This window comes from Pollicipes pollicipes, unplaced genomic scaffold (assembly GCF_011947565.3).
Source record: "Pollicipes pollicipes isolate AB1234 unplaced genomic scaffold, Ppol_2.1 Scaffold_4295;HRSCAF=5057_pilon_pilon_pilon, whole genome shotgun sequence".
In the NCBI taxonomy this organism is placed as follows: domain Eukaryota; kingdom Metazoa; phylum Arthropoda; class Thecostraca; order Pollicipedomorpha; family Pollicipedidae; genus Pollicipes; species Pollicipes pollicipes.
In genome coordinates, this window is record NW_023596461.1 from 11,868,551 (window position 1) to 11,891,194 (window position 22,644).

The window sequence follows — 22,644 nt, forward strand, 5'->3', positions numbered from 1 at the left end:
TTATAATTAACGTTTTATGCGTGCATATCCGTTTTGTGACGCGTTTTATGCGTTTAACGTATACTTTTAAATGCAAAAGACTGCTCCAGACAGTACAATTATCTCTTTAGTAAATATCCCCCTACATGCTTCATAGTTTGATTACGTCATCATATATTGCACAACATTGATTGAGCGTCCATTGACGGCCATTATATCTAGAAACGCGCTCACAAAGGTCAGATATAAACTCCTCGACAACTATATTCTCTCGGCCTTGATTGCCGTATGGCTTACGAATTGATACAATTTGAATAACGCTCTTATCTTGTCATGAGTGCGAGGGTGACTTTTAAATATTGACATTTCATTTCAACTAAAATTAATTTTACGTACTGCCGGCGGAATTAAGTCGGACTTCCGTAATGTTCAACAAGTGGAAGTTGCCACGCATGGTGAAACTGTTTGCACGTGCGAGGCCTCACAACTCGCATTATGAGCGGTGGCGCAGACCCGGTAAACTTCGTTGGCCAGAAATCACATGGATTCAGCTCCTTTGGCGGTTAAGTATTAACTTCATTTTGAACGTGCACATATCGTTGCGACCAGATGTCGAGCGAGAGGAAAAATGCGAAAAATTTAAGAGAAACAAATGCTCATGTTTGTCATGTCATGTCACGTCATGCTCATGTAAGCTCATGTTTATGACTAAGAAAAGTTTGGGCAATGGCAAGTGGCATCAGGCTACCTGTGACCACCGCCCCAGTCGGATCGCACGTTACCTGCTCCGTCCACTCGCTCGCTCCCCTTATACGCCGGGGGAGTGACCGGCCGAGCCAAGTGAGAGTGTCCGCGACTCAGCACTGACTGGTGACTGACAAGTGACTTCCATTAGGATGGACAAGGCCATCAAGAGAGCGGTGATCAACGCGGTGAAGCAGGGAAACCTCCTGAATTCTGTCAAGGAGCAGGTGACGGCGACCGTGGCCGAAGCTGTGGTCGATAAGTGAAAAATGCGCCAGTGCTGCCGTCTCTCAACGAGTTCGAGATACTACGAGTGGTAATTTCGCATGGCTCGTTTGACAGCACATCAACGTCACACAAACGTTTCACGATGCAATGAAAGAATGACGTACTGAAAAGCACAGTTACCAAATATAACAGTTTTCTTATCTAGAGCGGTCTATGCCACTCCGTATCAGTCGCTGCCACTTAAAAGTACACTGATGATTATAAGCATGTTGAATGCTTCCTATGTGATGTTTGCTTCAATCTCATTAGATCTGGCACCTTCCTTTTAACTAGTGCAGCTAAGATTTGTCGATACATTGTGATTTTTGTCTCGGATGAGATAAATTTGGACCGTGATCATCAGTGCAGCTAATAAACACGCAAACCTAAACGCATTTAATCACTTCCTTGATCACCAAAACAACTTTGTGGTCCCGTAGCTAGCAAATGCTTTCTAAGCCAGTGATCTCCAGTGCGGGGAAGCTAAGCCCAGTTTCTCCTAGCGTTGTGCATCACGTTTGTTCCGAATTAAAGAGTCAGTATTCCAGCAGTCACGATTTTTGTGGCTGCACTTGGTAAATAATGTGTTGCTATTTTGTTTTGATTTCACTCTGGATTATCACTTCAGCGCATGATTTATGTGACGGGCAAACTGATGAAATGTTCCCGTAGTGCTAGTGCCCTAAATCCAGCAATGGCTCGTGCCCTTTGCCCGCTAACGTAGCTCGGCCCGAATTGCGCGGAGTTGTAGATGACGCCACCTACGGTGGTGGCGCTACCTACGGTGGTGCTGCCGCCTACAGGTGACGCTGCCTACAGATCGGGTCCGTTTGGGCAATGTCGTCAAAGCGGAAAAAGCGGTTCTTTCTCGTGACTTTGCACTTGGCAGCGTGACTAAAGGCGCAGGGGACACAATGTATTCGCCCCCCCCCTCCCTCTGACACTGAAATTTGATATTGTTTCACCTTTTTGACCCGAAGGTCATGACTTAGGAACTTGAAACTTTGACCTAAGTGACTTCACGTACAGGTCAACACATCTCGTAAGTCTGGTATCTCTAGCTTTCTTAGTTCCCGAGATCTCAGGGGGCGTTCAAAATGACCACCCACCCGAGCGAAGGGTATGTAGCCGGCTACCTGGGCGCGTGTGAAAGCGGAGACGTCTAGGGAAATGCGTCGGTCATTTAGTTTACGCTTGGTTTCCTCTATTCTCCCCGCCCCCAGCCCCCTACTCTTTGATCTGTTCATCCTTATCGACCACAGCTTCGGCCACGGTCGCCGTCACCTGCTCATTAACAGAATTCAGGAGGTTTCCCTGCTTCACCGCGTCAATCACCGCGCTCTTGATGGCCTTGCTCATCCTAATGGAGGCCACTTGTCAGTCACCAGTCAGTGCTGGGTGGCGGACACTCTCACTGGTTTTGGCCGGTCACTCCCTCAGCGTATAAGGGGATCAACCGGGTGGACGAAGCACGCAACGTGCGATCCGACTGGGGCGGTGGTCACAGGTAGCCTGATGCCATTTGCCATTGCCCAAACTTTCCGTAGTCACAAACATGAGTGCCTACTATTTGTTTCTTTCAAATTGTTCCAATTTTTCCTCACGCTCGGACATCTGGTTGCAGCGATATGTGCACGTTGAAAATGAAGTAAGTACTTACCCGGCAAAGGCGCTGAAGACGTGATTTCTGGCCAACGAAGTTTACCGGGCCTGCGCCACCGCTCGTAATGCGAGTTGTGAGGCCCCGCAAGTGCAAACAATTTCACTATGCACGACTTCTGCTTGCTGAAAATTACCCAAGTCCGACGTAATTCTTTCAGTTTATGTAAAAAATAATGGAGAGCAATCCATGCTGACGGGCCGCATCATAGGTCATGAGCAATGTCGGTGCTGTCTCGGCCTTCATTGTATTCAAATCCGCCTCGCATTCATCTCGGGAAAAATGACATCAGTTTATTAGTATATTGTGAACGCATATACACATGGTTACAAATATTGCAAGGCTTCGTGCCACATGACGCACGCAAAGCCCGAAGTCGCTCCTTTGTAAAACTGCGTTACCAACGGCACGTGGTACCTATCACCGACAAATGTACATATGCAGGATACAATTATCGGCGAAAATGAAGGCACAAGACTTTACAACATATCACAGCTATGCAAGTAATAGTCCATGATGACCGAAGGCACAGCAATGAACACTTTTCAACGCCTGAACAATTGACTACACATCACTGATGAGCTCTCCCACAGCCGAGGACGAAATCACTCGTAACATATCACTCATATCATACAGATGAATGTAGACATGGCACATGCACGTACTTCTAAGGCTGGTATCACATACACTGATGCCGCAGAAAATCATCACATACAAATGTAGGGGCCTGAGAAACAGGATGACGTTACCTCCGCAATCACCGATTGCCTATCTACCGCCAATAAATGTAGATAAACAGGACGCAATTATCTTCGTGAACGAAGGCACAAGACTTGAAAGCATATCACAGGTATATAAGCAAGAGCCCATGATGACCTAGCAATGAACACATTTCAATGCCTGAGCATAGATATAAACATAGCAATGGACACATTTTAATGCCTAACAATTCACTAAATATCACTGATGAGCTTTCGCACAGCCACCACTGCATGCCAGGTACGAAATCACTTGTCACATATCACTCATGATAAAAACAAATGTACAGGTGGCACATGCACATATTTCTCAAGCTAGCATGACATCAACATCCGATGGCACAGAAAATTATCACATACAACTGACGGGACCTGAGAAACTGCATAATGACGTTATGTCAGCAAGCACCGCCCGCCCAGGATAAACGGCGTCAATACAGCGTGAGAAATCACAGACAAATGCCATTGGTTACATGCAAACAAAACACCTGCACCAGAATATGCACATATGTACACCCACACAGAGTAACTGAGGCAGCTAAGATATTCAGAAAACCCCTGTGATTTTCCGCACAGCCACAACGCACCCATCAGTGGTCCACCCGACCACCGTCACCGACCACGGCAACACCATCAGTGTCCTCATCATCATCTGAGTCCTCCGCAAGGATCTCTGGCCAAACGCCCATCCACACTGCAGGAGGTGCCGGTCTCCATTCTTCCTCTTCCTCCTCGACGTCGTCTTCCCAGTCGCTGTCGCTGCCATCTATCGAAGACTCGACGAAGCTCGTTTTTGTCTCATTCTCACGCCGCGGCTCCGGGAAGAGAATGGCCAGCGGAGCGATCGGCTCGTACCGCTCCCCGTCAAACCGGGTGAAGAAGCGTCCCACTTCCTGATGATCGATACGCTGGGGATCTGGGGCCAGCTGCAATTCCTCTGCAATGATACAGTCACTTCTGTTAGTGGTAGACAGAAGTGGCGCTCTACACAAGAATGGGTGCGAGATATATCGCAATTTGCTGTGATTTGTCGACAGCTTAGCAATATTTTTCAACAGCAGCTAGGGGCGTGAGCCCCACTACGTAGTACAATGTCCAGTTTCGCCGGGTAATGTACAAATATTTGAACTTATGAATAGCAATGAATACAAATCAGAGAAGATATTCCAAAATCTGTCATGCAGACATCATCAATAGTCAACTCAACATAGCACCTTTGTGGTGTACATAAAGCTGGTCCAATGCACCCAACCAAAATATGCCAGCGCTCTGCTCGTAACTGACATACTGGTGGGATGTCAGTGTAATGTACTCCAAATCGGTGCACAATATTTATTCCGGGAGCCTGCTCACCTTCAGCCATGCATCCGAAACGGTCACCCTCCATCAACAAGTTGTAGAAAGGTTGCTTTTCTCCCCGCTCAAGTCCGGAGCAGGCGCGACTATGTGCTATCCAGTCCTGCAAACACCACCAACCCCGAGTCAACACAATAACTCACACCACGTGGCCGTCGTAGGAGATGAGAGCGAGGGACAACTGTGAGGCTTCGTGGAAATGCTGATAATGAACTTTCACGCGTGAAGTGACACCCGTAGCAAATTGGTACGCTTACATGCCCATCACTGACGCACCGATTTCTACCACCAATGAAGAAGGGGGAAAAGCCCAGAAGGAAAGAATGACACAAATGCAACACGCCTGTATGAAACAGAAAGACACAGTTGTGATACGACAATGGCATGCATTGAAAACGAATTATGGGAATGGCAGACAGGACATTGTAAAACCATATTTGACCATATTAGATACTTTAAACCCCAACATGCTGAAGACATTCCATATCCCCTCTTTCAAAAAAGATCACTGTTGGCAAAATAAGGATAGCACTAGTCACACAACTAAATATTTACGAGGTATTCAGCGACTGCCTTTCTGTGGTAGAAGTAAAAAAACAACCAAAAAGTCGAGTTGACTTCTCAGGCTTTGCCACTTAACTAGATCAATTCCTTAAAAAAACAGTACAAATGGGGTCAGACATGGACTGGTCTGATCCTGTAACTCCATTTAAACCGCTCGTACCTGTGAGACCTCGTAGTATGGTGAGCACCCGTACACCACAGCCAGGCGCCCGTCGCCGTACGTGACGACGTCACCAACGCCGAACTGCCTCGGATAGCCGCCCGCTGCTCGGTCCGCCGCGCGGAGGTTCACCTGTAACACCGATGAAAATACTGACGGCGTTGCACACAACCTCGGAAGATGATTGAGCGGCATGATATAACATGAGAAGCGCGACACAAAACATAAATGAAAACAAATGAGCTGAGTGACAGTACCGAGCATCAGCCAAACCAAGAACAATAAAGAGAGAAAATAGGGCATCCACAAATCCTTGAAACAAAAAGCTCACACGCGCAAAACGACGTAACAACAGCACATCTGCATCATATTTTTATGCTGATGATGCTTAGACATGGGATTAAACATGTTCCACAGCGGCATTTAGCCAGCGGTATTTAGCATTCAGCATTTTAAGGCGCGCTTGCAAAAAGACGTACACTTAACTGACCGACATGCATGCACAACATAACATGACACAAACACCACGGAACCCAAATGCACCACTCACACGAGTATGCACACGCATGCTTCTGCATCATGTTGGTGAGAAGCTACAGGAGTAACTTCACCCATTGGCAATTTCATCAAATCGAGTTCATTTTTCTTACCAGTTCCTGGACTTTGGCCTCTTGTTCATCCAGGGAGAGCGCCAGCCGTTTGTACATCCTCTTGAAGTGCTTCATGAGTACTTCCAAGCCACGCCTCTCGTTCTCCGCCAGAAATATGTCGTTAGCCTGGACGAATTGCTGCAGACGGAAAGCAGTGAAAATAAGGTCACATCAGATTCCCCCGTTGTATCGCCACGTGTTTTTTTCTGACACAAGCTTGGACGCAACGCCCAGCCCTCGACTGCGGGCCATGTACGAATTCGATTCTTCTGAGAACCAAAGATGAGATCAGAACGTCACCTTGCAGACGTCCATTCACATCTACATCGTACACAATTATCAGGCGCATCAAAGTGAACCAGACGTATATTTCCAACAATGGTTGAAAACAACCGCCAAATGCAACGAAAAGAAGCCGCGACGCCGCTGTGCCATCGCTGCCCACCTCAGCACCGCCTGATGAATGAAATCGACAAGGACAATTGGCCGAAGCCGAGGCTTTCTAGAGGATTACACACAGCACACATGCTGGGTTAAGCGATTTATGCATGCTTCTTAGATTGTACGTGCTGATTGTTCAGGTCTAGCGTCATCAAACACCACTGACCTGCAGCAGGCGGCGCGTGTACATGGGTCTGGTACGAGCCAGGGCGGACATCAGGTCGTCGAGCGCAGCCATGTCCAGGCGACAGTCGCTGCGGGCCCAGCAGGCCAGCGTCTCAAACGAGACCAGGTCGAAGCCAGTCTCTGGCCGGCGGGCATCCGGATGGGTGGCGCCATTGATCAGGCGGCCCAGCAGCTGCCAAAAACAATGCATCACTTAAGATATGGAGGGACATCATACTGGCACCACAGCACACTGAAGACTGTACACACAGCAGGACTTATCACAAGTTGTAGCGGGCCTGCTGGTACTCACAGATTCATATAAGAACAAGACACCCTGGACCTGAGACTCTAGTACTTTCTTTGCAAAGTTCCTTTGCCAAAGGCAGGCATAGAACTACTCGTTAAACAAAACGGCAGATTTTTCAAGAAAAAAATCCACGTACCCCATATAACAGGTCCTGTTCTCCTAGAATTTGCAACATCAGGTGCATCACGTACCCCTGCTCTGGGGAAGGGTTCCAGCATCTGAAGATCCATGTCCGGATGTACAGCATTCAACTCCTCCAACACCTGCTCTCTGGATAGCTGCATGCCGCGACGGACAACGTCGATGAACAGGTACTCTTCACTGTCCCTGCGTGAGGAGCAGCACGTCAAGACATCGTGCACAATGAACTGCATGCATTTATAAATGCGTCATATAAATTGCATTACATCACTGTGTAACAGACAACTTCAGTCACAAAGAAAAAGGCACATAAACAAATTTATAAAAAGGCAAACTAGACAAGACTAAACAACACAAACACAGTCAGTGCACAATTGCTGCGTTTGCACAAAACGACAACACATCGTGCATCAATGCGATTGGCTTGACACAATTTGGATGCTATAGTTAGGAAATGAATACTTAGTTTTAAGGAAATGACCAACGTCATTACATACAAATCATGCGTAACACCACGCCATTACTTTGGATTAATTCCTCCGTATCGCAGTGACCAATCGCTCCGAAGAGAATTTTGTAGGACCAAATAAAACGGTGAATTTGAAACTCTCTTTTAAGGAAAAGAGAAGTGATGCGTTTACCAACGCTGATTTCAATAATAAATGCCTTTGTTGAAAGAAACAAACGTATCAAAATGCAGAATTTATCATGAAACATGCATCAATTTCTTCGGCATCAAGTGACTACAAAAACTGGTGAATAGATGCACGCCGTGAAAGCAGTAACACCCAAAAAGACATGACTTGAGCAGCCAAAGTCCGTCTATATAGCGTCGATGGTGCCAGAAGACCCATTCCCCACGCCTCTTGCGACCATGCTCACGTTCGGTGCCAGCAGATCATCGAGCTATGCGGGAACTGCACGTTGTGGAGGTTGACACCCAGCATGCCAGCGACCGAGGAGTAGACCGTCCCCATTACAGTCTGCGTCCCGGAGCCGGCACAGTGGAGGTGGCGACGAAGGTAGAGCACCTGAAAAAGGAAATAGTAAACCATTTAACGCATTGTGCTGCAGGCAACAGTAGTAACTTCCACACAACTGAGAGCAAACAGTCCATCACACCATTCAGTCACAGAGCCAGCAATAGATTCATAAAACGGATATCACACTTACTCAAATAAAACATCACCTATTAGTAACGACCACATTGACGAGCATTTTATCATGACTACCATGGTCAATCGTCAAAGTCAACAATTTTCACGGAGACTCTGGATTCTAGACTGTGCAGACATCGCAACAGGGTGTTCGGTGTTATGCCATCTGACAGGAGCCGCATAATGAACCTTAATAACGCATAACGCATAATGACAAACCGGCGGAAACGCATGGCTGACATTATGCTTCGCAATACATAGCCCCGCACCGAAAACAACGTCAGGGAAAATAGATCAGAAAGAGAAGCCTGCGCATGTCCTGTGTGTGATTTCACCTACTTCAATGTCCAGGAAACATTGATAAATATTTACTGCAGTACACTCACCAGTGTGTTCAGCTCGGCAGCCGGTGCGTCCGCTGGCTCTTCATCCTTCATTAGGGCAAGCTGATCATATAGCACGATGTTCAGCACGTCCAAGAGCATCAGTGTCTGGTCATCCGTCCACAGCGTAGGTCCGAACGGGTTCTTTTTGCACGTATCCCAGGCGGCGGCCGGGTGCTCCGGGAGCTTCCGACGCAGCTCGTCCAAAACCAGGCCGGCGACCTTGATGTAGCAGCTGTAAAACCACGCCGTGTCAACGCTCGCATGTACACATGAAAGGTCGTCTTTGTTCACGGGGGGGGGGGGGGGGCAGGGGGAAGATGGAGACGAATGTTGCAACGTAAAGACTTTATCAATATGTGAGATAAGTGCCTTGTATCGCCGTTCCTCTGGCGAAAACCACGATCACACTGGATACTAAGTTTGACCCTAGCTATTTGCTACACCATGCGTCAAGTCCCTGTTGATGCATCTGTAGTAAAAACACAGCGCGGTGTGGCATTTCTGTGCAGAGCGACAACATGAAAAATTCCATAAGCGTAGGTAACAGACAGCCTGCAGTCAGCTACCATCGGCACAAATAAACACAGAAAAGGGCTGTGAGATTAGTTGCATACTTGTGCCCATCAGGAAGAGCTACATATACATTAGAAACACAGTCGAGCTGGCAGAACATGGTCGTGCCAAATCTTGAATTTCCGCATGGAGATCGAGCATCTGGTAAGGAAGATGAGAGACTCACGCCTTAAGACTGGACTCTCGGTTGTTGGTTTGCTCCGGGACCATCCAGAGGCTCATCAGATAAAAGGCTTCGGGCACGTTCACATGCTGCGCTGGGCGCTGCATGTACTCCCGGAACATGGGCAGCAGCACGACGTCTCGCTGGATCTCGCGGAACAGCATCCGCGCATAGTAGCGCAGAGACAGGTCATCATCCCTGCCAAAGAAGGCTTCGAATTACACATATGCCTAACACAGCATCTGTCCACTCGTCCGGAGACCAGTTGTGATGTCGGAAGGCTTATATATAAGTCATGAGTAAAACTTCTCGACGAATTATCTTCTCGAGCGAACGTCCACTGCGGCAACCAGTTGTGATGCGGAGCTGCATTACAAGTCATGAGTAAAAATTTCTGGAGCGAATAGTCCTGGTTCGGTCTGCATATTTACTTAGTTATAGCAGAGCATATAAAAGAGCATGAAGGTGGTGCGGGGGAATAAAACCAAGGTCTGGACGCGAGCAGGACCGTACGTACAATACTGGCAAGCTGTTAAGATACGACCATAGATACGCCTTAAGAACGCCTCGCCATAACCATCCCGACAACAAAGGTAAGCCTAGGAAACAGGGTAGTGAAACGGAGTGAGCCATTGATCCAGTCTGGTTCCTGTCCACACAAAATGTCGGGATAAGATGGGTATCCAAACTAAGGGAAAGCGGGACAGAGCGACAAGAGACACCATCAGCTCCTTGATAAATGGCCACCGTTGCTCATATGGCCCAACTGTCATAAGTAAATGAGAAGCTCCAGAGTTTTAAGACCAAAATTTAGAGACAATGAATACTTCAGACTGTGGATGATCTACCTTCATCAGCGTTCAGCAGGCAAAGGGCACGTGAAGGATGATACGAAGGACATAGCACGTGCAGTACCTATGTGACTAAGAATTTATGGTTGAAAAATTGCATTCAGCTGAGCACACTGCATGCCACCAGACCACCCCGACAATGTGATCCAACTTACGGACAGTGTTGGCAGGGATAGATGACCTCAGAAGGGCATCCCGATTAAAAAGGGTACCATGGACGGGCACCAGCTTGCGGAACTCTTCCATGGCGGGGTCCGGCAGGCAGTGGACTGAGTAGCATCTGTCGGCCATCTTGGCTAGGGCCGTGCGCAGGTGGTGGCCAGCCGAGGCGCGGAACCTCGCAATACGCCGCCCAGCTGCGGCCCGCACCGCTCAAACACGCGCAGCAGGGCAGGTCGGCACGAGGGCTGCAATCAAGCGCGGGTACCTGCGAAACAAGAACACAGGTCACGACTGAGGCAAATCGGCACGTTGGGAGGTCTCTTGGGTGGAAGACCTGCCTAAATATCACGCCTAGCTCAATAATCTTGGTCAAAACATTGGGCACAGCGAGCGTGATTGAATCAATGACATCTTCAGTCAGCATATGCAATGAAACGTGACGACGCACCACCACACACACCACATTTTCCTCACCATACCATCACTGCAACTGGTTATTAGCAAGATGATCAGCATCTTTATATTTCTCGAGACATTTGTTTCTACCTGGATAGGACTGAATAAAGCAGATGCCCATAAATCAACAGTTGTTTAAAGCATAGCAATTCCAATTTTTGGTTGTAATGTGAAGAAAATGGGTTGCTTTTGACCAATTTTAATTATGATACCAAATATAGCTGAGTTCCATTTAGTAGTGCAGCTGTCCACTACTGGTGTCATGCATCAGTTCCTTTGTGGTGTGCTATTGTTACAAGACCAATGTTAAGTTTGTTTAATATGCTAATCACCATCTGAGAGATGGAAATAAAGGATTGCTGGAAAATGCTGTGTATCAACAAAATGGAGATCAAATAACAACTGTTGGTTGTCCATGAACCATGACCTAAAGACCCTCAGTTCTTTGCATTTACCACCATAAAGTATATCACTATATGGGTACAAGATGCTATACCACCATCACTGAATTAGCAACGAGCTGCCTAATTTCTGGCACTAGGCTCTGTCCCCTGCAGCACTGGTTTCTGAACTTGTTAAAACTACTTGCATAAATGTCCCAGGGCATAGTTTGCACTACAATAAATTAGAAGAACACTGCATATCCTACAGTCAAAATTTCAGAGCAACAAATGCCATCTATCAACACCTTGCACTATCTGCATATAACTGAATGGAAAAGACAGGATAAGAGCCTTTTAAAACACAGTAGCAGCGACGAGACACTAACAAATTTTTTAGGTGGACCGTCATTTACCAAAGTCATCACCAACACTCTTTATCTTTTGTTCAAAATGTCATCCCTGTTACTGGCATTGGTTGCATATATGCAATGAAACGCAAAACCTTGCATATAGGCAAGGTTTTGCTTTTGAGATAATTTAGCATATGCTTGCATTTGGAATGAAAAGTATCATGAAACCCTTCCCATCTAAGCAGAATAGGATTGCAGTGCCAGGTAAAATTCAACAAAAGATGTTCCAAATGGGGTTCATGAGGATGATTTGTAATGAAAGCTTTGATCAGCTGTCTGCCCTCCTTTGTCATTTGACAAATGGACTTTACCACATACTTATCAGCTGCACTGCATCTCCAGAACCCAAATTCAAGATAGCACAGTGTCTAACAACAACAATATGTGCTACAACCCAAATTCCATGTTGCATGTGAGCTTTACAGGTAGTAAGTGCAAAACATATTCTCCCTGATATTATCATTCGCTTCAGGAAATCATCATCCCAATCAACACTCAAGGCATTGATAGGCCATGTGAAGAAAAACATATTATGGATGAAACTTTGGGTCAGTTTGACTGGTGTATAGCCTAGCACTCAATTCCTTCTAAAATGTCCAAACACTCTCCACAAACAACTTAGCCATTAGTGCACAGCAGAAGGATAAAAAAGTACAAAAGTTGACATACATTTGTCAGTAATTGCATCACAGAGCCAGTCAGCTGAGCGTAATGAGGGTGCACTCTTTGCAACTGCTGGCTGAATAACTGCAGTAGTTGGCACTGTCTTAAGTCAGAAATATGCATCCATGGGTACATACAGACATCTAAAATATGTGTAAATTTACAGAATTAGTCTGATTGCATTCCATCTTGCAATAATTTTTAGATGTCAGCTGTAGCAAAAGACTGAAAGATCACAGCCAGTGGCAAAATTCATCTTTCCAGCAATCTGACATCCTAAGAACAGGAGCTCACCTGGACTCGAATCCAAACTTCCATACTTTCTCTGAAGTATGGACATCATTAAGCCTCTTGCACACTTGTGACACAGAAGCAAGATCTTCTACGCTCAGGAAACACAAGATGTGTTCCAAAATTTCCGTTGGCAGGGAAAGCAGGGATGTGTCTGCATTCTGCTCTCCACTGAGCCAATGCATCACGTTCTTTTCGTTCGAAAACTCCGTAGCATCCATCAGCAGCATTCAACAACCACGTGCGCTGTTTCAAATGTCGAGAGTAGATTCCAAGCTCAGCAGATTCAGCCTTGCACGGATGAAAACATACACGAGTCGGAGCGCCGGAATAGAAACGGAAGTCAAATGCGGCGGTTAACGGTTCGAGAACTGCGGCGCGTTACGGTCGAGGCCGTTCAAACCTTCCAATGAGAAGCGGGGATTTGAAACCAGTGCCGTGTGGCCGAACCGGATGCGATTGCTCGTGCGCGCCGTAACATGAGTGACAGTCGCAATTTTTTAGTTAGGACAAGGAGGGAGAAAAGGTTGCAGCCAGGGGTGTCACTTATTATGTCCTTTCGGAATGACCGAGGCAACTAATGCTGCCATGAGCCTCCCCCGCCTCACCTCAAAATACTCCTTTCAGCCTCGGAATGCCAATGAGCATAGAGGGAATACTTGGTCAAATAAAGATCAAACAGCCATCTTGTCTAAGTGGTAAGTGTCGCAGTTTCCTAAACGTATCACTAATGCGACCATGTATATCCTACACCACCCATCTTGTTGTACCATGTAAGGGTGCTGACCTACGGCTGGTGAAATTAGGCCATGGGCTCAGCGATGACAATATTAAACGAATCGTTCCATCTGATGTAACAGGGGAGTGTTAAACGGAGCCATACATCTCGTTTATTTCTTAGGCGACATAACAATCAAACTGCTGCATTTGAATAGCTCAAGGTCAAGAACAAAGTTTAGATCGAGTCAAGAACTAACTTGTTTGTTGGTGGCGCAACTTAACGTGAAGGATAGTTTCTTGTGCCCTTTACAAGTCCTTGAGAGCAGAAACCGCATTATGCGCCTTCCATGCGGTTCTTGAAGTTCAGAAAAGACTGCGCACCTAGAAATCACAGGTGAACCTTTTTGTTTTTAGGAACATACCGCCTAGCATAATCCTTGATGCTCTTTCAAGTGCAAAAATGAAAAAGTCTTGAAACTTTTGGTCACATTTAGCCTACAAAGGTCGAAAAATGTCATTAAATGTAAATGTGCACTAGATACCATTTGCTTAGCACCAGCATCATCTAGATTCAGTGTTTGCATCAGACGGTCTTGTTTCGTGCAAACAGGTGGGCTTAGGGGAGGGGGGAACACTTCAGGCATCGATGTGAAACCAGACATTTTTGCTCCTGTTTGACTGGACTGGCATCATCTAAGAGCCTTAAATCTTTACACATATGAATTGCACACAGCTCAAAATACCTTTTGAATTTAGCTTCTTTAGCTTTGTTGCTTTCCGAGATCTCAGGTGACCGGCTTGACCTTCCCACCCGAGCAAAGGGCATTCGAACGGAATGTGTTCACCCGTCATTGGTTGGGTTCGAATAAGTGTTTGGTGGTGGCGGCGAGTGACACTGGGTTAAATGATTCGAAAAATGGAATTGAAAGCTTGGAGATGGCAATCTATTTAACAAACACTGCACAAAAAGCTGATAACAGGAAGTCAGGGTGTGAAAGTACATCAGACATAGACGTGAAAGTCATAATTAAACATTGGAAGATGTTGCGTAACTAATGACCCCGACGTAACTCGAAAGCGAATAAGCCGAACTTGTTTTCCAAAGCGTTAACAAAACATAAAAAACACCTACATGACAATTTAGTAACCAAGTAGCAGTGAGGTGTTCTGTTAAACTTTCACTTATATATTCAGTGGAACTCTGTACTACCCACAAAATGTCTTTTACTACACGTACGTGATCTGTCGACAGCCCTAGGTGCAGCGACAGCCCAACGGTTACAGAGAGCGGCGGTTTACGGAACTGGCCTGCGCACACAGCGGAACCCGTCCGGACCGATTACAGCCCGGGCGGCCGGCACGCAGTGTGTGGCTTGCGGTGGGCCGCCGCCAAACGACCTGCCACCGGTAGAGGCGTTGTCAGGAACGTGTGAATGCTAGACACGGTGAGGACGGCTGCAGGCTCACGGGCCAGCTGTGCGACGGGTTGGAGACAGCCGACTAGCCACCAGCACGGGCGTTGTCCGGCACCCTGTACCGATGGCAGCAGCCTACGGCGCCATCCAACAGGTCGCACTAACCAGGCATGCCGGGTCAGCCCAGTCACGCCGGGGTCGCGCGCGGCCAGCTAGCAATGGCGGCGTCAGGTATACTCGAGCAGGAGGCCACTGAGAGCCGAACTGTCTCCGGCAAGGACAGCGTCTGCTGTCCTCTGACGTTACTATACCCTGCTATGTCGATCCACTGTCTCCTCTTTCTTTGGGTGTCTTTTGCAATCCGTTTGCATCTGTTCCCGCTGCTGCTGCCGCTCGTACTTGGAGTTGTGAGGCTCCATGCGTGCAAACGTTATCGCCATGCAGAACGACTTCTACTTTTTGAAAATCACCCAATCCCGGCGGAATTCTTTCAGAAATTTATGTAAAAAATAGTATAAAGCAAGCCATGATGAAGCGCCTTATCATGGGTCATGGGCATTGTCGGTGCTGTCTCATTGCCTAAAAAAAGTGGGCCTTTAGTGTATTCAAAGTCGCCTTGTATTCATCCAAAGGAAAAATGGCATTCGCTTAGTGGCATATTGTGGATGCATATACGCATTGCTACAAATATTGCACGGTTTCGGTCCATATGACGCATGCACAGGCCGACGTCGGTCCTTTGTAAAACTGCGTTACGAACCGCAGGAGGTACCTACCAACAATAAATGTAGACAAACAGAATACAGTTATCGGCGTAACTGAAGGCACACGACTTGAGAACACTTTGCAGCTATGTAAGCAATAGGCCATGACGACCTAAGGCATAACAATCAACACATTTCAATGCCTGAACAAATGGCCGAATATCACTGGTGAGGTTTTCCACAGCCAAAACTGCATTGCAAGTACGAAATCACTCGTCGCATGTCACTGATATGATTCTAATGAATTCACAGGTGGTAAAAGCACATATTTATACAGATAGCATCAGAAACACAAGCGATGGCACAGACAATTTTCACAGACAAATGCACGCACTAGGGAAAAATTATCATCACGGCAAACCTGCAAGCACTGAGTGCCTGTGATCGCCTACGTCAAAACAACGCGAGCAATCACAGAGAAATGCCATTGGTTCGGTGCATACATAACACCTACAAATGAACATACACATATGTACGGCCAAATAGAGTAACTGAGGCAGGTGAGGCACTCAGAACACCCGTGTACTTTTCTTCAGAGCCACAACGTGGCCATCATTGTTTCACTAGGCCACTGTCAGCGGTCACGGCATCACCATCAGTGTCCTCCTCATCGTCTAAGACCTCTGGGAGGATCTTTGGCCAAACGCCGGTCCACACTGAGGGAGATGCCGGTCTCCATTCCTCCCGTTCATCCTCGACATCGTCCTCCAAGTAGCTGTCACTGCCATCTATCGGTGACTCGACGAAGCTCGTTTTGGTCTCGCGTTCACACCGCAGCGCCGGGAAAAGAATGACCGGCGGAGCAGTGGGCTCGTACCGATCCCCGTCGAACCGGGTGAAGAAGCGTCCCACTTCCTGAAAATTTATAGGCTTGGGATGAGGATTTAGCTGCAACTCCTCTTCAACGATACATACGCTTCTGTTAGAGGCAAACACAAAAGGCGATCTACACAATGAGTGCAAGATATATTGCAAGTTCCTGTGATTTGTTGACAGCTTACGAATATTTTTCACCACTAGGGGCGTGAGCTGCAATATGTAGTTCAATATCCAGTTTGTTTAATATAGAAATGTGTGAAATTATGACATAGCAATGAATACGATTTGGAGAAGATATTCCAAAATCTGACTTGAAGACATCATCAATAGCCAACTGGACATAGCATTTTCGTGGTGTACATAAAATAGGCTCAATGCAACCAAAAAATGTGCCAGCAGTCTGCTGATATTTGACATGCCGGTGAGATGTCTGCGTAATATACTCCAAATTAGCGCGGAACATTTATTCGGAGAGCCTGCTCACCTTCAGCCATGTATCCGAACCGATAACCCTCCAGCAGCAAGTTGTAGAAAGGTGGATTTTGTGCCCGCTGAAGTCTGTGGCAGATGCGACTATGTGCTATCCGGTCCTGCAAACAACACCAGCACCGAGTCAACACAACAACTTAAACCGCACAGCCGTCGTAGGCGATGAGGGCGAGGGGCAACTGTGAGGTTTACTTGGCCCGCCGCGCGCAGGCTCACATAAAATACCGATGAAAGCAATGACGGCGTTGCACACAACCTTCGGAGATGATCGAGCGACGTGGTATAAAATCAGTTGCGGGCACGAAACATAGCGGAGTACAAATGAGCTGTGAAGACTGTGCCGATTCATATTCAGGGAGACTAGAGACTAGGAATTTGACCAAACGGGACATTCATAAATACTAGAAGCAAATGACTCGCAGGTTGGCAACGATGTGGGAACAAACGTAGCTGAAAAATATGCAATACACACAATATATCAGACAGCATGTTGACACTATGACGTCGCACAATTCGTCAAAAGCGACCAAATTATGAATAAATTCATATACACAGGTCTGAAGGAATACGCACAATTCGATTGGCTCCCCAGACCCATTTTTACATACCCATGTAGGCAAGGGTTGTAAAAACGTATTCTTTGCCGTCGACCGAATTTCTGGGGACGTAATTGCCGCCATCAGGGTAACGCGATACCACATGATATGAGATGGCAATGACGTCCATGCACAGTAGCGTCATCAGTAACCGGCATATCACCGAAGGCCTCTTGCAGCACCGCACCTTACAATATCATGCACATAATCGAAACATTCATTTATGAAATATCTTTCAACTAAGGTCAGGACAACTGTTCCTGCGAAGAATGCAGGCACATCGGCCCTAGAAAATGGGATAGTCCAGTCACAAAAGCGGTATTTTCCCATCCTTGGGACTCGATGCGGCCTCACATTTAAGCATAACATGCGCTCAGGTTGGGCATTAAATTTTCCACTCCCTCGAAGGTCTCTCCGGAATGGTTTCCAAACAGTGTGGTGTGGTTGGACCGAATTTTGCATGGCTGCAGACAGTTGAACAGCGGATCGTTTGGCATCAGCAATTTAGAAGAACCTAGTAAGGTCGCTGACCTACGGCAGATAGAACCTCAGGCCATGGACTGGGGGCTGTGAATTTCTAGGGAAGCTTGTAATCTAATGCAACAACCGAGAGTGAGACGAAGTCACAAATCTTTGAAGTACTTCCTTAGGCAATACAACAAATGAATGAACAAAGTCCATTGATTTAGGACCGGTTATGAGGGTCAGACCAAGATCAAAACAAACCTGCTTTATTGCTCTAGGGCTTGGGGTATGTGGTAGTTTCTGGTGCCCACTTTAAGTTTATTGATAATAGGAGCCGCTTTGATCTTCCATGGACTTCCTGGAGGTCAGTAAGGGACACTGACATAAAATGACCCAGGTCAACACTTTGTTATCAGGAACATGCTGCCTAGCGTAATCTTTGTCGCTTATTCAAATGTAAAGTTTAAGACAGTTTTACATGATTTTGGTCCCCACAGCATTGGAAATGTCAAACAAGGTCACTGACCTTAAACGAGCATGTGTCCTTTTTCTTAAAACAGGTGTCTAAGTTCTAGGAGTACTTTGAAGACCAGCCTAGAGTTTGACCTTTTTTGACCCTATTTGACCCAGAAACTTTAAACTTTGACCTAATAGAGTACATGTACAGGCTAATGCATCCTGTAAATTTGGTGTCTCTAACTTTCTTAGTTCATGAGATCTCAGGGCGTCAAATTGATACCCCACCCGAGCGAAGAGTATCCAACCGGCCAACCGGGAGGGTGTTAAGCTTGTTCTAGGCATGCTTTGCTATCTACGATGGCGAGAAAATAACGGCGAACGGTCTTGAGTGTCAGGGCAGCTGAGCACATGACAGGATTCTAACCAGTGCCACGCCTTACTGGTGAATGATTTCCAACATGTGTGCCTCCTGGAGGCCGTGTCCCCGTATGGAAACCACGTGCGCGCTTCGAGCCCCTTCCCAATAATTATGTTACTCGTCACCATACTTTGGCATGCTCGAAGCCTGGCGCGACATGTGCTGCCTGGGGGGCGCCTTTCGCTGCGCCCCAGCAATGTGCACACACAGGTTTAAACTGGGGGTCTCAGCTGCCTGGATGGGAAGAAGCAATATATTGGGTTCCGGGTTGGGCTCACATTAACATTAAGGTCATTGCGCACATGCTGGGCAAGAGGTAGCGGGGCATGCTGAAAGAAAGATGCATCGGGGTCGCGGAAAGACAGGATCGCAAAACTGTTCGTAGAAAACAAGTTCTAGTTGTTTCATATTCCTGTCACGCTGAGAAAACACACACACACACACACACACACACACACACACACACACACACACACACACACACACACACACACACACACACACACACACACACACACACACACACACACACACACACACACAAAACAACCATTTAAGGCTGCAGCTCAACTATAAAAAGCTGTTCGAAGCTTTCAGGAACCGAGGGTACGAGAAATTTCAGGCTCAAGCTTAATAGCTTCTCTTCGTTTAAACAAAGACATAACATGTGTTTCCACCAGCGCGACGCAAACGAATTATTGCCTACCCTAGCCGTCTCTTTTAGCCTGGTACGAGCCAGGGCGGACATCAGGCCGGCGAGCGCAGCCGTGTCCAGGCGGCAGCCGCTGCCTGCCCAGCAGGCCAGTGTCTCGACCGAGGCGTAGTCAAAGTCGGTCCCTGGCCGGCAGGGATCCGGCTGGGTGGCGCACTGGATCACGTACCTCATTAGCTGCCAAAACACAGTATACATGGTAAGATGGGGAGACAGGCACAGTGACATCGAAACACACTGAATAATGTGCATAGAGCGGGGATAGACACAGTAGGTCCGGCTCTGTCGTGTGCCAGCCTTAGGCTAAAGGCATGAACGTAGCAATGGGAACCAAATTTGGTAATAACGTCCTATCCAGACTCTTACTAGGAACGATTACAAAAATGGCGTCAAATGGCAAGTAATCAAATTAACATAGTTTTATCAAATTGACATAGTTTGAGCACAACTTTCACATATTGCTTGTGCCACTGACTTGATAAACAATGTCCTGAGAGGCGAATATCCTATTAGGCCTTCTCTGAAGCCACGGTGAAGTCCACGGTGGTGGCGCTGCCTACGGTGGTGCTGCCGCCTACAGGTGACGCCGTCTACAGATCGGGTCCGTTAGGGCAATTTTGTCAAAGCGCAAAAAAGCGGTTCTTTCTCGTGACGTTGCAGTTGGCAGCGTGACTTAGGCACAGTGGACACAAAGCATTCGCCCCCTCTCCTTCCTCTGACGCTGTAACTGTCATGACAGTAAGACACCTGGTTATGTATATGGTTATTATGAGCCTGGAGATGTGGTCGTCCAAAAAAATACATCATCAAACAGGGCAAGCCGCTAAAGCCATGCCACTTTTGGCCAGCGATGCCTATCGGGCACGCGCCACCGCTTGCAGTGCGAGTTGCGGGTCCCCACACGCGTTAGAATTTCGTCACGCTAGAGCGCTCCTATTTGTTAAATACTATATGAAACGCACCGTAATACGTTCAATAATTTTTGCCAAACAAAAGATGGACGGCAATCCATGACTCGAGCAGTAGGCCACGGAGAGCCGAACTGTCTCCGGCAAGGACGGTGTCTGTTGTCCTCTGATGTTTCTATACCCCGCTATGTCGATCTGCTGTCTCTTCTTCCTTTGGGTATCCTTCGCAATCCGTTTGCATCTTTTCCCGCTGCTGCTGCCGCTCGTACTTCGAGTTGTAAGGCTCCATGTGTGCAAACGTTATCGCCATGCAGGACGACTTCTGCTTTTTGAAAATCACCGAAGCCCGACGTAATTCGTTCAGAAATTTATGTAAAAAATAGTATAAAGCAAGCCATGATGAAGCGCCGCATCATGGGTCATGGGCATTGCCGTGCTCTCTCATTGCCTACAAAAAGTGGGCCTTTAGTGCATTCAAAGTCGCCTTGTATTCATCCAAAGTAAAAGTGGCATTCGTTTAGTGGCATATTGTGCATGCATATACACATTGCTGCAAATATTGCACGGTTTCGTTCCATATGACGCACACACAGGCCGACGTCGGTCCTTTGTAAAACTGCGTTATGAACCGCAGGAGGTACCTACCAACGATAGATGTAGACAAACAGGATGCAGTTATCGGCGTAACTGAAGGCAAAGACTTGAGAACACTTTGCAGCTATGCAAGCAATAGGTCATAACGACCTAAGGCATAACAATCAACACATTTCAATGCCTGAACAAATGGCTGAATATCACTGGTGAGGTTTTCCACAGCCAAAACTGCATTGCAAGTACGAAATCACTCGTCGCATGTCACTGATATGATTCTAATGAACGCACAGGTGGTAAAAACACATATTTATACAGTTAGCGTCAGAAATACAAGCGATGGTACGGAAAATTTTCACAGACAAATGTACGCACTAGGTAAAAATTATCATCACGGCAAGCCTGCAAGCACTGAGTGCCTATGATCGCCTACGTCAATACAACGCGAGCAATCACAGAGAAATGTCACTGGTTCGGTGCATACAGAACACCTACAAATGAACATACACATATGTACGGCCAAGCAGAGTAACTGAGGCAGGTGAGGTAGTCAGAACCCCCGTGCACTTTTCTTCAGAGCTACAACGTGGCCATCAGTGTTTCACTGGGCCACTGTCAGCGGTCACGGCATCACCATCAGTGTCCTCCTCAACATCTAAGTCCTCTGGGAGGATCTTTGGCCAAACGCCGGTCCACACTGAGGGGGGTGCCGGTCTCCATTCCTCTTGTTCATTCTCGACATCGTCCTCCAAGTAGCCGTCACTGCCATCTATCGGTGACTCGGCGAAGCTCGTTTTGGTCTCGCGTTCACACCGCAGCGCCGGGAAAAAAATTACCGGCGGAGCAATCGGCTCGTACCGATCCCCGTCGAACCGGGTGAAGAAGCGTCCCACTTCCTGAAAATTGATAGGCTTGGGATGCGGATCCAGCTACAACTCCTCAACGATACATACGCTTCTGTTAGAGGCAGACACAAAAGGCCATCTACACAATGAGTGCAAGATATATTGCAAGTTGCTGTGATTTGTGGACAGCTTACAAATATTTTTCACCACTAGGGGCGTGAGCTGCAATATGTAGTTCAATATCCAGTTTGTTTAATATCGAAATGTGTGAAATTATGACATAGCAATGAATACGATTTGGAGAAGATATTCCAAAATCTGACTTGAAGACATCATCAATAGCCAACTGGACATAGCATTTTCGTGGTGTACATAAAGTATGCTCAATGCAACCAAAAAATGTGCAGGCACTCTGCTTATAGTTGACATTCTGGTGAGATATCTGCGTAATGTACTCCAAATAAGCGCGGAACATTTATTCGGCAGCCTCCTAACCTTCAGCCATGTATCCGAACCGGTAACCCTCCAGCAGCAAGTTGTAGAAAGGTGGATTTTGTGCCCGCTGAAGTCCGTAGCAGATGCGACTATGTGCTATCCAGTCCTGCAAACAACAGCAGCACCGAGTCAGCACAACAACTTAAACCGCACAGCCGTCGTAGGCGATAAGGGCGAGGGGCAACTGAGAGGTTTACTTGGCCCGCCGCGCGCAGGCTCACATAAAATACCGACGAAAGCAATGACGGCGTTGCACAC

The 22,644-nt window shown here is 47.1% G+C and overlaps 1 protein-coding gene across 1 annotated transcript in view; it reads right to left on the reverse strand.

Annotated features, from left to right (window-relative positions):
- Positions 1–3,498: 3,498 nt before the first annotated feature.
- The window catches only part of LOC119097635 (F-box only protein 21), a 38,868-nt gene continuing 19,722 nt past the window's right edge, over positions 3,499–22,644 (reverse strand). Inside the window, exon 11 of the mRNA XM_037220674.1 lies at positions 3,499–4,345. Coding sequence (XP_037076569.1) covers positions 3,999–4,345 — 347 coding nt within the window. The 3' untranslated portion in view covers positions 3,499–3,998. The remainder of the gene's footprint in view (positions 4,346–22,644) is intronic.